The sequence below is a fragment of the Mustelus asterias genome, chromosome 6 (assembly GCF_964213995.1).
Source record: "Mustelus asterias chromosome 6, sMusAst1.hap1.1, whole genome shotgun sequence".
Taxonomy (NCBI): domain Eukaryota; kingdom Metazoa; phylum Chordata; class Chondrichthyes; order Carcharhiniformes; family Triakidae; genus Mustelus; species Mustelus asterias.
In genome coordinates, this window is record NC_135806.1 from 93,533,759 (window position 1) to 93,550,211 (window position 16,453).

The 16,453-nt window shown below is 45.0% G+C and overlaps 1 protein-coding gene across 21 annotated transcripts in view; it reads right to left on the bottom strand.

Annotated features, from left to right (window-relative positions):
• cast (calpastatin) overlaps nt 1-16,453 on the bottom strand; it is a 196,354-nt gene that overhangs the window by 20,222 nt on the left and 159,679 nt on the right. For 18 of the 21 annotated variants that reach the window (XM_078214745.1, XM_078214739.1, XM_078214740.1 and 15 more), the window contains 7 exons: nt 15,823-15,885; nt 13,265-13,390; nt 8,607-8,663; nt 2,807-2,896; nt 1,153-1,248; nt 668-730; nt 8-133 (listed from right to left, as the gene is read on the bottom strand). In XM_078214745.1, the coding sequence (XP_078070871.1) occupies nt 8-133; nt 668-730; nt 1,153-1,248; nt 2,807-2,896; nt 8,607-8,663; nt 13,265-13,390; nt 15,823-15,885 (621 nt within the window). The remainder of the gene's footprint in view (nt 1-7; nt 134-667; nt 731-1,152; nt 1,249-2,806; nt 2,897-8,606; nt 8,664-13,264; nt 13,391-15,822; nt 15,886-16,453) is intronic. The other 3 variants (XM_078214751.1, XM_078214752.1, XM_078214755.1) reach the window with 3 other exon arrangements.

Sequence of the window (16,453 nt, forward strand, 5' to 3'; positions counted from 1 at the left end):
TTCATACCTCTTTCTGCATAGATGGTGGAGCTGCAGAGTGAGAAGTCGGTGCCGAACATTTTGAAATTGGAGCTGAAGAGCTGTGGACAAAGTCTGCTGACAGAGAATCCAGGACGTCACCTTCTGTCAGACTCTGTAGTATCAATACAATAAATGTGGTTAATCCATCTCAAAGATATTTCAGGAACACAGATACAAAGCACTAATTTCTCAGTGCAAAAGCATAACACAAAAATTCCTTTAGTGACAATTGCCTTTTAAGTCCAGAATTTATGCTTTCCTCCTTTAGGGTCTCAAATGTTATGTTAGCAGTGGGGAGGAGAAGTGATGGGAATGATTTTCTGCTGAGCTAAATTTCCTTTTCTGATCCAAGTTCTCTTATCCTCCTGCCCCAAACTAGGAAGGAGGTCAGATACATTCACCATTTTTGAAATTTCCAAAGCTTACCAAATGAGAGTGTGGGGTTCCCCTACCTTGGGCAATAGCTGGAGTATCACTGCTGATCCTAACCTGGCATGATGTTAAGTGGTATCTGCTAGCAAATGTCCACCATTACCTTAAATCAACGGCATTTATGCCCTTATTGTATTATGGAATGGAGTTCTCTGAAGAACTGTATCATACAGAACCAAATGCTCCGTCAAAATAAACATAATTTGAGCTTTACCTTCTCTGTGACCTTTGGCTTTGCTCCTGGACCAGTGGAGGAAGAGACCACTTTACTTTTATCCTGTTATAAAAAAAATGATCAGATTCCTCTCACATGCCTCAGAATGATTTAAATTTGAAAATTGCTGCTACAGTAACAACACAAATGTAATAAAATATTTCAGCATCCTCAAGAGAACTCAGTCAAATGATAATGTGATGTATACACATCCAGTTAAATAAGTTAAATAACCACAGCATCTACTTAAAATATAGCTGGATCAAACAATAGAGGATAGAGGTGTGTACTGACTGAAGAATTCAGTAAGTTACCTTTTGCAATGTACTGCCAGATTCAGCGTGACCGATGTTTTCAGGGTGATTTCTACTGCAAACCGACTATTGCAATTTATTTTTGCAGTAGACCATTGAAAACTATTTCCAGTTGTTCTATACATTAGACATATTTTGAATGTAGCAGAACAATTATTGGCTGGAACAAACCTTAGGATCAGGCTGCTCTTTAAATCTGTAATCAGGAGGTATAGATTCTTCTTTTTCTCCCATTCGTTCAACCTTCGTCTTAGTAACATCTGATTCCTGAAAACGTGAAAGATAAAGTTCACATAAATATTAGGGTTCCCTATTCATATTCAATGCTTCATAGAATCATTCATAGAACGGAATAGTTAGGTAATTATTTAATTGTACTGAAAATTCATCTTTATACAGTGCTCGTAAACATCTATACCAGTTGATATGGGTTGCTATGAATGGAGCTATGCCTGGAGATTATGACAGCCCTGCAAGGTGTATGCAACGTGGCAGACACTCAATTAAAGGGAGATAACAGTATTACATTTCTATCAATGTAACTACAAGCTTACATACCCTTTTCCACAATATTTCTACTCTTTCCCATTCCAGTCTGGTTCCTGGTTTGATTAGCAAAGGAGGAGAAAGAACCAGGAGAAACTACCCTGAGCCCTTTCGCGGAATGTGTCACCATTCACCAGCTTTCTCCCTGTTAGGCAGGTATCCCACAGCCCTTTCCTTGTTGTCAATTGGTTCCTCCTTTTAAGGTCATGTCCTAACATACTACGAAGCTTCCTCAGAGCAGCCAAAGCCATGTCAAAGATCATTCCAAATGATGTGATGGGTTCACCTCTTTTGGTTTGTTGATGCAGGTTGAGTTAGTTATAGTGCAATCCCTGGATATTTACAGATTTTCCTTGCTCTTGAATCGAGTCCATGAATCCCTCTACCTCCCCCCCATCTCCCTCTCCTACACAGGGGCGGCACAAAGTCTGCAGGCCCTGAGACATGATGTGGAGATGCCAGCGTTGGACTGGGGTAAGCACAGTAAGAAGTCTCACAACATCAGGTTAAAGTCCAACAGGTTTATTTGGTAGCACAAGCTTTCGGAGTGTTGCTCCTTCCTCAGCTGAGTGAAGAGTTGTGTTCACAAACAGGGCATACATAGACACAGACTCAATGGGAAGGCTGCAGAGAGAGAGCTACCTTGCTACCTCTTTAGATTGAAGGAGGGAGAGTCTCACATTGAATCCAGCAGTAATATATATAGCTTCATCAAATCACCATCTAAATAGAAGGAGAAACCAACTCAAAGTATTCCAGACCGAAGCATCAGAAGAAAGTTCATACTTCCAACAGATGCCTGGTATTATATTATTTGAGGAGAGGCAGAGGTGAAGACAGTGACATTCTCTCCCTGGCAACCTAGCAAGTTCAAAGACACAAAGGCTACAGGCACTCGCACACAAACTGGTTTGGCAAGTTTCCCAATCTCTGCAGCCTTCCCATTGAGTCTGTGTCTATATGTATGTCCTTGATTTTAACCTGGTGTTGGACTTCAACCTGGTGTTGTGAGACTTCTTACTGTGCTGGCCCTGAGACAGTCAGGGATCCTGTTGGAGAACCACCTCTGGAGATCAGGCAGTTATTTTGTTAGAGGCAGCATTACTTTTACTGTGACACATTGATCGCAATGGACTGGAGGCAGCACAGCTTTATCAACAGGCTGATTCCAAATGTCCAGATGTATATTAACCCCGGCCAAGAAACTGACCAATATATGGGGTGGTTTACTAGAAATCTTTAAAGATTGAATGCATCAGGAGACAAATTGAATTTGTACCTTCACTTCAGGGCCTGTGTATTTGGGGGCTGAATTGTCCGGTGCTTCAGTTGACAGGCTATCTGCTAGCAGGTCAAATGGATCTTCATCCTTTAGAGATATAAAACACGTATTAATTTTCTGACACACGTAAATTGAAATATTTACTGAAAGGAGAACCCAAGTAACTGCTTAATCATAATGAGTACTTGTTCAACTTCCAGTTCTTGGCGAGAAGCCTTGACATTGGGTGTGAGAAGTAAGATAATTATAGCTTGCCTTTTCACCAATTTGTGAATCCTAGATCTAATTGTTTTAGAAGCTGTAGTACAACAAATACTGCAGAGATGAAGCTGTTAATGAAGCAAGTCCATTATTTGTTGTATTTTACTTCATTAACGCCATACCAATGTTGAGGCTTGAGGGGCCGAATGGCCTACTCGTGCACCTATTTTCTATGGGCCCGATTTTACCATTGCGTTGCGACCATTTTTGGGCGCAAAAATGTGGTAAAGTTGTGCGTGAGGCCATTAACGCGATCCGCGCCTGGGTCCGTGCAGATGGCCATTTTACCGAGGCCCGGGAATGGCCACGATCTGATTCACGACCGAAACAGGTGCAACGGTGATTTAAATGCATTTGCATGCATTTAAATTGAATTAATGAACTACCCGCCCAACTTTACCAGCATTTCCCCCTTTACCATCGCGTTCGCGCATCCAGATTCGGCGTGAAACAGACATGCTCGGCAAAGGTCTGAATCGGGTGCTCCAGCTTCTGAAGAGGTAGGTTCAGAGCTTCCAACGGCTCTCTGACTCAGATCGGTGGTGAGGGGGGAGGCGGGCCAGATCATTCGCAGGTGGCTTGGGGAGGGGGGGGTGCAGGCTGATCATTTTCTGGTGGTGGGGGGGGGGGGGCGGAAGAGGAGGAGGAGGCAGGTCAGATTGTCGTCTGGTGGGGGGGTAAGGTGGGGGTGGGAGGCCCCAACTTTCTCTGGGGGGTCGGGGGTCGGCCCGATCATTCTCTGAGGGGTGGGGTGGGGGGGGGGGGGGGGGGCGGGGAGTCCCGATCTTTCTCTGGGAGGTGGTGGGGGGGGGGGGGGGGGGCGGGCGGTGAGGCCCGATCATTCTCTGGGAGGTGGGACGGCAGGGAAGCCCGATCATTCTCTGGGAGGTGGGAGGGCGGGGAAGCCCGAACATTCTCTGGGGGAGACGGAGCCTGATCAATCCCTGGGGTGATGAGGGGATGGGAGGCCCCATCATTCTCTTGGGAGGGGGGGGGGGAAAGAGGTCTGATCATTCTCTGTGAGGGGAGGTGGGGGGGGGGGGGAGGCCAGATCATTCTCTTGGTGGGGGGGAGGCCTGACCATTCTCTGCTGGGGGGTGGAGGCCCGATCATTCTCTGGGTTTGTGGGGGGGGTGGTGGAGGTTGGGCCAGATGGATCTCTTGTGCGGGGGGCAAGGGCAGGGGGGGGTCTGCTACCACTCTGTGGGTGATCGGTGGGGAAAGGGGGCAGGAGGTTGCGATTGGTCTGGGTAGTGGGGGCGGGGGTGAATAAGGGGGACAGTTATGTTGTAGGGGTGAGGCTGATGTCTGTGGGGACCATCGCTCCCGGGCCACTTTATCCGCTTTTTGCTGCCTGGGAGCGGTGTGACAGCAGCGCGATTTTCAATTTTTTTTTCTAACTGCGCGTGTGCAGTTCAGAGCTCTGATCATTTCGGGCGCGCTAAGCCTCGCCCACAGCGCAATTCAGACTCACGATTGTTTTTTCAGGCTAAGTGTGTATCGGGGCACCTGAAAGCAGATTTCCACGTTGGATCTGAATTGCGCCCAGATTCAGCACTTAGAATGAAAATGGTAAAATTGGGCCCTATGTTTCTATGAAGTTGAAATGTTCCAGTGTCTGGAAGCTTTGGTGGGTGGGGAGTGGAAGAATTTCAATTTTAGGCATTCTGCAAAAGGAGTGCAATTGATCAGAGGATAATCAACAGCATTTCAGCAGGTCATCAATACATCTTTTATTCAAAATGTGTCCTTAACCTGTTATTTGATACATTTTACTTTATTAACATCTTAACAGCACTGAATATTAAGATGATTATGTTCTGGAGTCCCGCCACACTAAGGAGGAATGGGGTATACTTTCAACTTGAAGTGGTCCTCAAAATCAATGCAATTGATCACAGAGCAATCAAATGCACTTGGTCAATGCAACATTTCTAATCTCAAAATCACACCCTAATTCTAATCTTTTAATGGTCACTTCAGTGTCTCATCCTATACCCACCATCATTTTACTTGTAGCAGGAATGACCCACTGCCCACACCAAGTGAGAAACCCAGCAGCTTTTACTCCACCAGGGGGAGGGGGCACTTCCTTTGTGTGTCCCCTGCACCCACTGGATTCACCCCCAGCCCAAAAGTCATATGTCCCCTGTTGGGTGACAGGTAAACTGAGTTTCCTCGAGTTAGTCCATTGTTCATGGGTAATTTCACCAGGAATAAAGACAGGAATAGAAGGGGACGGGGTGGAATCTCAGAATGCTGCTGTAAAGATGGAAGGTCACAGGAGGAAAAATCATTGCTGGTGATGTGCAGACTAAGTAGGGAGAGATATAATATTTAAAGAGACAAAATATCTTACAAGTGACAAGAAAGAGTTACCATCGCTCACTGATAATTGCTGTGGCTCAGGATGCACAAAGTCACAGGGAATGTGAAACACTGATTTATAATGAATCCTATGAGATCTGAGGTAGGGATAGAAACCTGCGCAAAATGGGCATCCTGTAGGGAATGAAGTTCAAAGGTATCAGCCAAAAGCTTGTTGGAAATGGGGTACGAGTCTCGTCTGTAAAATTCAACTGGTTGTAAATGGGTCTGTCCTGGGAGGGTTCAGGCTCTGCCAACGCTGCAAGCGAGGCTGGAGACTTTCGCTCTCAGCCAAATCTCCGTTCACTGCAGTGGGACCAGAGAATCTCGCTGGTGTGAACGGCCAGAGAATTCCTCGCTGTCTGTTCAAACCTGGATTCTCCACAGGTTCCGATTCCAGAGGATCTGTTCTTCCAGCCAACAGCTGGTCCGCATGTTTCCTCCAGATAACGTCATCTCTGGTCTGGACAGTATAAGAGGCAGGTCCAGTCTGTGCAAGGATTGTGGCAGGAACCTATTTCTCTCCTGTGGAGTAATTCCTAGCCAAAACTTCTTGTCCTTGGTGGAAAATTATCCTTTGCTTTCCCGCAATTCCATTTGTCTGTGCTGTTGCCATTGAACGATCTCTTTAGGTTTTGGAGGTTTCAACAGACCGAATGCCGATCGTATTTGTCTCTTCACCATTAGTAATGCAGGAGAGGTCTTGGTCATGGATTGTGCGGTATTCCTATACATTAGTTGGAAATTGATAAAACGTTTGATCAGCAAACCTTGTTCCCTGGTTGCTCTCAAGGTATGTTTCATGGTTTGGATGAAACATTCTGCTCATCTATTGGGAGCAAGTTGATACAGTGTGGACCTAATATGTTGAATACCATTCTCCTGGAAGAAACTTTCAAATTCTTGAGAGACAAATTGGGGTCTGTTATCGCTTGCCAGTTGTTCAGGGAATCCAAACCAACTAACTACTTCTAGCATCTCGACAGTCTCTTCCGATGAAGTAAATTTAATCACAGCGACCTCTGGCCACTTTGTGTGAGCATCAACTTTAACTAAAAGCATATGTCCTTCAAAGGTCCTGCAAACTCCACGTGCACTCGTTGCGAAGCCTCTTCAGGCCATTCCCAGGATGCCACGGTGTTAAGGGTGGCAGGTTTCTTACCTTCGAACAAGGACAACATGTTCTATCTTTCTCTTCAATTTCCACACCCAATCCCAGGCACCAGAAGTAACTTCTTGCTGTTTCCTTCATGGATACGATTTCACAATGGCCTTTCATGGCCTCTAACACATGCTTTCTCAATGGTAGCGGAATGATCACTCTCAGCCCCCATAGAAGAAATCCTGATTGAACTCAAATCTCTAATCTCCTGCAGTACTACGGCTTCAGGTTTGGTGTTGATCCTGAGGTTCTTCCTCGCGATACTATATCCACCACTTCTGGGTGTATCAGATGGTTTTGAGCATGCTTCCTCACTTGTCGAGAAGTGATAGGTGCGTTGATTACTTGTTCAAAGTAGAAGATATTCCCACTTGAGCAGTTTGAGAAATTATCTGGCAATGGCAATTTTGAAAGTCCATCCGCATTACAATGTAGGCTTGACTGTCAGTACCTAATAGTGTAAGTACATGCAAACAAAAGCAATGCCCATCATTGTATTATACTTGCTGCAAGTGACAGAATTCCCGTGTGTGATCCAAAAATGTTAGTTAGCGGACAATGGTCTGTCAACAATATAAATTCTCCCCCATGCAGGAACTGATGGAATTTCTTTACTCCAAAGATGATCCCTAATGCTTCCCGTTCAATCTGTGCATAGTTACTCAAGATTCAAAGCATGATGTGGGAGACTACCCCTCCTACACCATAAAGAGATGCATCATAAACTAACTGTAGGAGCAGAGTAGGATCGAAATGTGTAAGAATTTCAGTTTTGAGTATCGTTTCTTTTACTTGCACGAAGACGCTTTTGCATTGATCTGACCACGCCCACTTCTTGTTCTGGCACAAGAACTAATGTAATGGTTTCAGAACGGTTGTCAAGTTTGGAACAAATCTTCTGTAATAATTCAACAATCCGAGGAAGGAACACAGCTGTTTAATATTCTGGTGCAGGCACCTCTGTAATAACCTTAATCTTTGAGGGAGATTTGTGAAGGCTCATGGCATCAATCACATGCCCGAAATACTTAGCAGAGAAGTGGAAGAACTCACACTTGTCCTTGCAGACTCTCAGACCATAGTCTTCCAATCTCTGGAGAGTTCAGATTCTGAAGATGTTCCTTTTTGTCTCTTTCAGTGACTAGGATATCATCCAGATAACACTGGACTTTTCTCAGTCCACTCAGGATCTGACCCATTGCCCTTTGAAACACTGCAGGAGCTGGTGTGATACCAAACAGCAATCTTCAGTAATGGAAAAGTCTTAATTGTCAGAGGTTCCTGTGACTGCTTGTCCACATTCATCTGTAAAGTAAGCCTGGCTGAAAGTGGGCACCCTAATACCTTCAGTCATTTTGTTTGTCTGCACAATATAGACAAAACCCTCAGTATAGGAGCTTCTCTACTCCACATTTTCATCCAAGGGTTCCACAATGCCGAAAATCGCCACTATTTGCTCTGTTAATGGCGGTTTCCCATATGCACACTTCACAACCTGCAACTACCTTGATATTTCTTTCACATGAAACAACAATGCGAGCTTCAGCCTTTTACTTAACAACCCCAGCTCAATAAGTGATGTGCGGCAGATTATCGTTATTCAAATCCACCCAGCCCATTCGGTCCGGAGCACATGTGAAAAGCTTCTTTTTTAACTTTGCTGTGCCTGACTTTTCTCAGTAAATTTCTTCATCCAGGTGACTAGCAGCACTTCATCCTCACTGCCAGTTTTTATGTTGTATATTGGAGAATGATGCTGGGGGGCACAGAGGAGCATTGTTTACTGGTGTGAGTTCTCCTACATGGCTGCTTTTTCTTTGCCCATTTCCCACGCTAGGAAACAGTGACTTCAATATTCAATATCGTGCAACAATATTTCCAGCAAATATATGAACACAATGCAACATAGTTTCAGTGAGCTAATAAGAATTGATACAAATGCAAAACACATGTTTCAACTATAAGCAGGAATTTCTATATATCACACTTTATTCTTTTATCCCTTACCTCAATACCACTCTGACTTGCAGAAACCGAGGCAGCTGTCGAAGCTTTCAGAGGTGCCTTTGTACATAAGAAAAGAACATTTCAATTGTTATTTCCTGTTCACGTGTTTGTATTCAACTGCTTCAAGTTTCTACAATTTAATTTCAATCACCGTTCTTGTAAAACCTCAAGTATGGCATTATATCAACTGAAAACATAAATGAAATGAGAGATTCAATGCAACAGCAAAATCTTTAAGATCCCTGTTACACTTAAGAAACAGCTCACCAGTTGACTAATCTGAAAGGAAGGGGAACAGTCAGCATGTTGTTATTTGCTCCATGCGGTACACCTCTTTGCAATGAACTGAAGATGCCTGGTTAACTAAATCAGGGGCCAGAATTTTACCTTTTAATTTTGGCTCACTTCTGACCTGGAAGAACGTTAAATCGCATGTGATGATGTCGTACGCACGCTCTGACATCATTGCCCACTTGCGCAATATTACAGTCGGTGGGTAGGCGTGGGAGTTTGTTGTGCACCCATTGACACTTAAAGCAATTGAAAGTGTATGTGACTCCAATTTTACATGGCCCCTGTGATTTTTCGGGTGTTGCATGGGAAACATGGGCAGGCAGCCATCCCATAATTTTGCTTTTCTCATTCAACGGTTGGATAAAAGGGGGCTGAAGCATTGGCTTTGGAAGTTGCCAGGAGTTCAGGCAAGAGTTTGCAGTTGTTTTAGTCTTCAGATTTCACACCTTCTCCTCTGTTTCCTTCTGAAGTATTTGCTTTCTTATACTTGTTCTGAGGACCCTATTGTTTTGTTAACTGCATTGGAGTATTTATACCGAGTGCAGCCTTCAATGCTCGGGGCACTGTCATCTACATCTGAGCCAATGGGGATTGTGCACTCTGCTGGGAGCATCTCCTCTGAAGAGGAAGAGGGGCAGAAGGGAGAAGAGGCCTGGTGCCCACAAGCAGTGTTGAGGGAGAGACCTGTGGGAGAGGAGGTGCGAGCACAGGGTTAAAGGACGAGCAGGGAGAGCACGGTGGCACAGTGGTTAGCACTGCTGCCTCACAGCGCCAGGGACCCGGGTTCAATTCCCGCCTCGGGTGACTGTATGAAGTTTGCACATTCTCCCCATGTCTGCGTGCCTTTCCTCTGGGTGCTCCGGTTTCCTCCCACAGTCCAAAGATGTGCGGGTTAGGTTGATCGGCCATGCCAAATTGACCCTAGTGTCAGGGCAATTAGCAGGGTAAATATGTGGTGTTACGGGAATAGGGCCTGGGTGGGATTGTGGTTGGTGCAGACTCAATGGGTCGAATGGCCTCCTTCTGCTCTGTAGGGATTCTATGATTCTATGAGAGCGAGGTGGATGGCTATCTTGCTGCCAGAGTGTACAGGCAGTGATCCAGCGACCTCAACATGTCTGAGATCCAGTGCCACAGGGAACTCCGCCTCTCTAAGGATATCGTGGCATCATTATGCCACATGGTTAGACTGTTATAGCCTGTATCTGCACTGGTGCTTGGTGCAGAGAATGGATGAGATGTATCGCTTGGCGGTTCCTCCTCAGGTACCGGGAGGGGGGTCCTCAGGGTCAGCCATGTGTGGGGAGGATCGTGCTTCTGAGTGAGAAATCGAACATGTCAGTTACTGGAAGGTGTGATAAGGGATAGGATCTACAAATATTTGGATAGACAGGGACTTATTAGGGAGAGTCAACATGGCTTTGTGCGTGGTAGGTCATGTTTGACCAATCTATTAGAGTTTTTCGAGGAGGTTACCAGGAAAGTGGATGAAGGGAAGGCGGTGGATGTTGTCTACCTGGATTTCAGCAAGGCCTTTGACAAGGTCCCTCATGGGAGGTTAGTTAGGAAGGTTCAGTCGCTGGGTATACATGGGGAGGTAGTAAATTGGATTAGACACTGGCTCAATGGAAGAAGCCAGAGAGTGGTTGTGGAGGATTGCTTCTCTGAGTGGAGGCCTGTGACTAGTGGTGTGCCGCAGGGATCGGTGTTGGGTCCATTGTTGTTTGTCATCTATATCAATGATCTGGATGATAATGTGGTAAATTGGATCAGCAGATTTGCTGATGATACAAAGATTGGAGGTGTAGTGGACAGTGAGGAAGGTTTTCAAAGCTTGGAGAGGGATTTGGACCAACTAGAAAAATGGGCTGAAAAATGGCAAATGGAATTTAACACAGACAAGTGTGAGATATTGCACTTTGGAAGGACAAACCAAAGTAGAACGTACAGGGTAAATGGTAGGACTCTGAAGAGTGCAGTTGAACAGAGGGATCTGGGAATACAGGTACAGAATTCCTTAAAAGTGACGTCACAGGTGGATAGGGTCGTAAAGAGTGCCTTTGGTACATTGGCCTTTATAAATCGGAGTATCGAGTATAAAAGTTGGAGTGTTATGGTATGGTTATATAAGGTATTGGTGAGGCTGAATTTAGAGTATTGTGTACAGTTTTGGTCACCTAGTTACAGGAAGGATGTAAATAAGGTTGAAAGAGTGCAGAGAAGGTTCACAATGATGTTGCTGGGACTTGAGAAGCTGAGTTACAGAGAGAGATTGAATAGGTTGGGATTTTATTCCCTGGAGCGTAGAAGAATGAGGGGAGATTTGATAGAGGTGCATATGATTTTGATGGGTATAGATAGAGTGAATGCAAGCAGGCTTTTTCCACTGAGGCTAGGGGAGAAAAAAACCAGAGGGCATGGGTTAAGGGTGAAAGGAGAAAAGTTTAAAGGAAATATTAGGGGGGGCTTCTTCATGCAGAGAGTGGTGGGAGTGTGGAATGAGCTGCCGGATAAAGTGGTAAACTTTTAACATTTAAGAAAAACTTGGATGGGTTCATGGATGAGAGGGGTGTGGAGGGATATGGTCCAAGTGCAGGTCAGTGGGACTAGGCAAAAAATGGTTCGGCACAGACAAGAAGTGCCAAAAGGCCTGTTTCTGAGTTGTAATTTTCTATGGTTACGAACATTTTCTATGGTTCTATGGTTACGAACATCTGTGCAAACATGATGGCTCTTTTCCAAAATGGACATGTTCCTCACTGAGGCACTGAGTATCCTAGTGACAGGTACTCAGGATTTGAACTTATCATTGACAATGGCATGACCCTACCCTTCTTGCACACTCTGAATCTGATCTGCCCACTACACTCTTCCTGTCCTCTGAGACTCCTGCCTCTCAGAGGCCTGTCAACCTTGCTTCTCACTCACACTCTATGTCCAGGGCATTCATGATCAAAACCTGGACAGGGTCAGGCTGTTGATCACCCCATCACACATTCATGTGCACTCCAGCCCTTATGGTTTATTTCCCCTTGAAGGTAAACAGGTGCATTCATTACACCATCCTCTACCTGCAGCACCATTCCAGCCTCATGACTCCCTGCCTCCCCGCTCCCACTGACCGGAGAGGCAGCTTGAGGTTCTCATCACATCGGCACTCCTCACTCTCCTCTGCATATAAGTGCCAACATCTCCCACCCTTGCCAGGCACATAAGTATGTGCCAATTGGCACAATGCAGCTCATACCCCAGAGCACCATGACTTCTGCCAACCCTCCAGGACATCTATACTCAGTTCCGTACGAAGCTGATATTCACCCTTGTGCAGCGCAGAAGATCAATAAGCGTTTTGTGGTACTGGGTCCATGTGCAGCACACCACATCATGCTCACTCATCTGGACAGGTACCTGCATCCAGGCTTTCTTTGTCTGACGGGATAACCCCACCTGCCATCCTGTGGCATGAGTATTTCACAACAGGAACTCATTGCTTCCACTAGGCAGTCGTTGGAAAATCATGGGGCAGATTGCCACCAGCATTGGCATCCTGCCTGCTCTGCCCACTGGGTGCTGTGGCCAATACTTATGCCAGACTTTCCACTCTCTCAACAGTAGCTCCATTAGGATCCACCAAAACTGTGTGGGTTAGGTGGATTGGCCATGCTAAATTGCCCCTTAGTGTCAGGGGGATTAGCAGGGTAAATGTGTTGGGTAACGGGGATAGGGCCTGGGTGGGATTGTTGTCGGTGCAGACTCGATGGGCCAAATGGTCTCCTTCTGCACTGTTGGGATTCTATGAAATCACCCGAACTTCTGGCAGTCTTCAGTGACCTGCCTGGGCTCATTTTATACCTTCCACAGGTCACCATTCGACACAACGCTTGCCACACTCCCACCTGAGCTGGCAGTGCTGCACCTATGCCTGGCTGTATTTCACACTGGCCTGCACTTACTAGGCTATCCTGCGTGAAAACATGTTGTTCTGCCATTTGCGGGCAGAAGCAGACAAGTGGTCACTTCATGCCCAATGAGCGCAACATTCAGGCCAAGGTTAGGGACATTTCTCATTAAATTTTGGCCTCAAAAATAACTTGGAAGAGAAAATAAGGAAGAGTCCTATGGGAAGATATGCCGTGATGGGAGAATAAAAAAATCGAAATCAGCAGAAATAAAAGTTGTGAAAAATGTAGAAGAGGATAATTAATTTCTACCACTCATTTCACGTGACTGCACAAGTCAAAATCTAACCTTTATGTTTCCTTATTCCATTTGCTTGGATTAGGCAGATTGCAAAACCAGAATCAGGCAGTGGTCCGAAGAATTAGCAACATACACAACCTAACAGTTTAAGATTGGAGACATACCTCCTTCTGCACAGTCGGCGGAGCTGCAGCGCGAGAGGTCGGAGCTGAGCATTTAGAAACTGGAGCTGGAGAACTTTGGATGAAGTCTGCTGACAGAGAGTCCAGGATATCACCTTCCGTCATACTCTGTAGTAACAACACAATAAACCATCTCAATAGAATTCAGATACAAAGATTTCAAATCCTCAGGAGCGAAGCACGCATTCTGATCACTTTTAATGGACACTTTTACCACCTCTCCCAGACTTCTTTATCCTCATTTACATTCCCTTTGTTCTATTACAGCACTCCCCCCTCCCACCTTCAAAGTATAAATCTTTTCTGATTTTCTTTGCTCTTAGCTCTGAAGGAAGGTCATCCAGACATGAAACATTGGCTCTATTCTCCCTCCACAGATGCTGTCAGACCTGCTGAGATTTTTCCAGCATTTTCTGTTTTTGTTGGTTAAGAAAAAACTTCATTTGCAACAATGACCATTAACTGCACAATTTATCCTTCCTATCCTTTAAATTCTCAGATGCCATGTTACCCAGAGAAAGTGAAAAGTAGACTCTGTCAATCCCATGCCTAGAACATGAAAGAGACTTGCAAAGGGACATAGGGGTGGAGCTGACCTGGAGATATCTGGAAGGCCAGCAATTGGGTGGTGGGTGGCGGGATGGGGAGGGGGGCAGTGTTGCATGGCCGGTGTTGTGGGGTTGGCGATCAGGAGACCAGCAGTGCAGGGCTACTGCGCATGCGCCGATCTGTCATAACGGAGATCGGCGCATGCGCAGTGGCCCACTCAGCACTATGCTGCCAGCCTCTCCAGGGGGAATAGGCTCTGTCCATTTTCAGCATGATTGACGCTAGGGCTCTCTGTGATGCAGAGAGTGTGGGAGGTTCATTTTGAAAATCCCGCTAAAAAAACCCTGTGGGATTTACTCCAGTTTTTACACGAATTCAGCATTTAGAATTTTTTTGGAAGAATCCTAGCCAAGGGTCACCCATTTAAGATGGAATCGAGAAGAAACATTTTCACTCATGACTCTTTGAAACTCTCTTTCACAAAGAGGATATGCAGCAGGGTTAATGAATATTTTCAAGGCAGAGGTCGATGGATTCTTGATTGATAGGGACACTTAAGGTTATCGCGGGTAGGCAGAAAGTGAAGCTCAGGCCGCAATTATGTCAACCATGATCTTATTGAATGACGGAGCAGCCAGGCTCGAGGGTCCAAATGGCCTATTCCTGCTCCTAATTTGCATACTTGCATGTTTTTATGCATCTCTTGCAGTTCTGTCCTTCTGCAGTGTTCAGTTAGAACTGAACCTTATGTGTCCACAAAACTCAATTTTGGCATTTGGAATCACATAGTAAAGCAGTGAGCTCCAAAATGCAAATATACAGTCAGCATCTCTGCACAAAAGTGAAGCAATGAGATGCCATTTCCTCTAAATAGAACAAAGCTTAATTATTAAATTTACAGGATATGGACTCTGGCATTTGTGGAGAAATTATGACTACTATTTTCAAATCTTTTTAATTCTGACTGTTAAACATAAGCTCCAAGTTTTTCGGTGTCCAGATCACCAACAACCTGTCCTGGTCTCCCCATGCTTTAGTTAAGAAAGCCCACCAACGCCTCTACTTTCGCAAAAGACTAAGGAAATTTGGCATGTCAGCTACGACTCTCACAAAGTTTTACAGATGCACCATAGAAAGCATTCTTTCTGGCTGTCTCACAGCTTGGTATGGCTCCTGCTTTGCCCAAGACCACAAGGAACTACAAAAGGTCGTGAATGTAGCCCAATCCATCACGCAAACCAGCCTCCCATCCATTGACTCTGTCTACACTTCCCGCTGCCTCGGCAAAGCAGCCAGCATAATTAAGGACGCCACGCAGCCCGGGCATTCTCTCTTCCACCTTCTTCCTTCGGGAAAAAGGTACAAAAGTCTGAGGTCACGTACCAACCCACTCAAGAACAGCTTCTTCCCTGCTGCTGTCAGACTTTTGAATGGACTTACCTCGCATTAAGTTGATCTTTCTCTACACCCTAGCTATGACTGTAACACTACATTCTACACTCTCTCGTTTCCTTCTCTATGAATGGTATGCTTTGTCTGTATAGCGTGCAAGAAACAATACTTTTCACTGTGTCTTAATACATGTGACAATAATAAATCAAATCAAATCAAAATTAAAACAAAGAAAATGCTCTGGTGGTGGGTGATGTAATGGGAATGAGTTTATGACAAGGTAAATTTCTTTTACTCATCTTTGTCATTCTTCATGTTCCAAATACTTAATATATTTCTCTGATCTTTTTTACCCAACAAAATGAAGGAGGTCACTGACACTCTTCATTTTCTGTGAATGTGAGATCCTTCAATCTTGGGCAACAACTGGAGTATTAATTACTGATTCCAGCTTGTCATTAAGTAGTATGCTTTATAAAAACAGCAACCACTGCCTTTATTGTAATAATAGCATAAATATCACTGTCTTATGGAGTGGTGTCGTGAAGAGTTTTATTGTAGAGAATCAAATCCTCTTTCAAGAATAAGTAAAATTAAACCTTCTCCGTTGCCTTTGGTTTTGTTCCTGGACCGGTGGAGGAAGAGGTTGCTTTATCTTTACCCTGTAACAAGAAACAAACGTGATCAGGTTCTTCTTGGGATAACAGAATTAAACAGCAACAAAATTGTAGAGAACATTGATGCATGATGTCATGTGAACCTCACTGGATTAATAAATTGAATTGCAAATGCATAAAAGGATGTGGAAAAGATTGAAAGGGTGCAGAGGAGATTTACAAGGATGTTGCCTGGATTGAGTGGCATGCCTTATGAGGATAGGCTGAGGGAGCTCGGTCTTTTCTCCTTGGAGAGACGAAGGATGAGAGGAGACCTAATAGAGGTGTATATGATGTTGAGAGGCATAGATCGGGTGGACTCTCAGAGGCTTTTTCCCAGGGTGGAAATGTCTGCTACGAGAGGACACAGGTTTAAGGTGCTGGGGGGTAGGTACAGGGGAGATGTTAGGGGTAAGTTTTTCACACAGAGGGTGGTGGGCAAGTGGAATCGGCTGCCGTCAGTGGTGGTGGAGGCGAACTCGACAGGGTCTTTTAAGAGACTCCTGGATGAGTACATGGAGCTTAATAGGATGGAGGGTTATAGGTAGGTCTAGAAGGTAGGGATGTGTTCGGC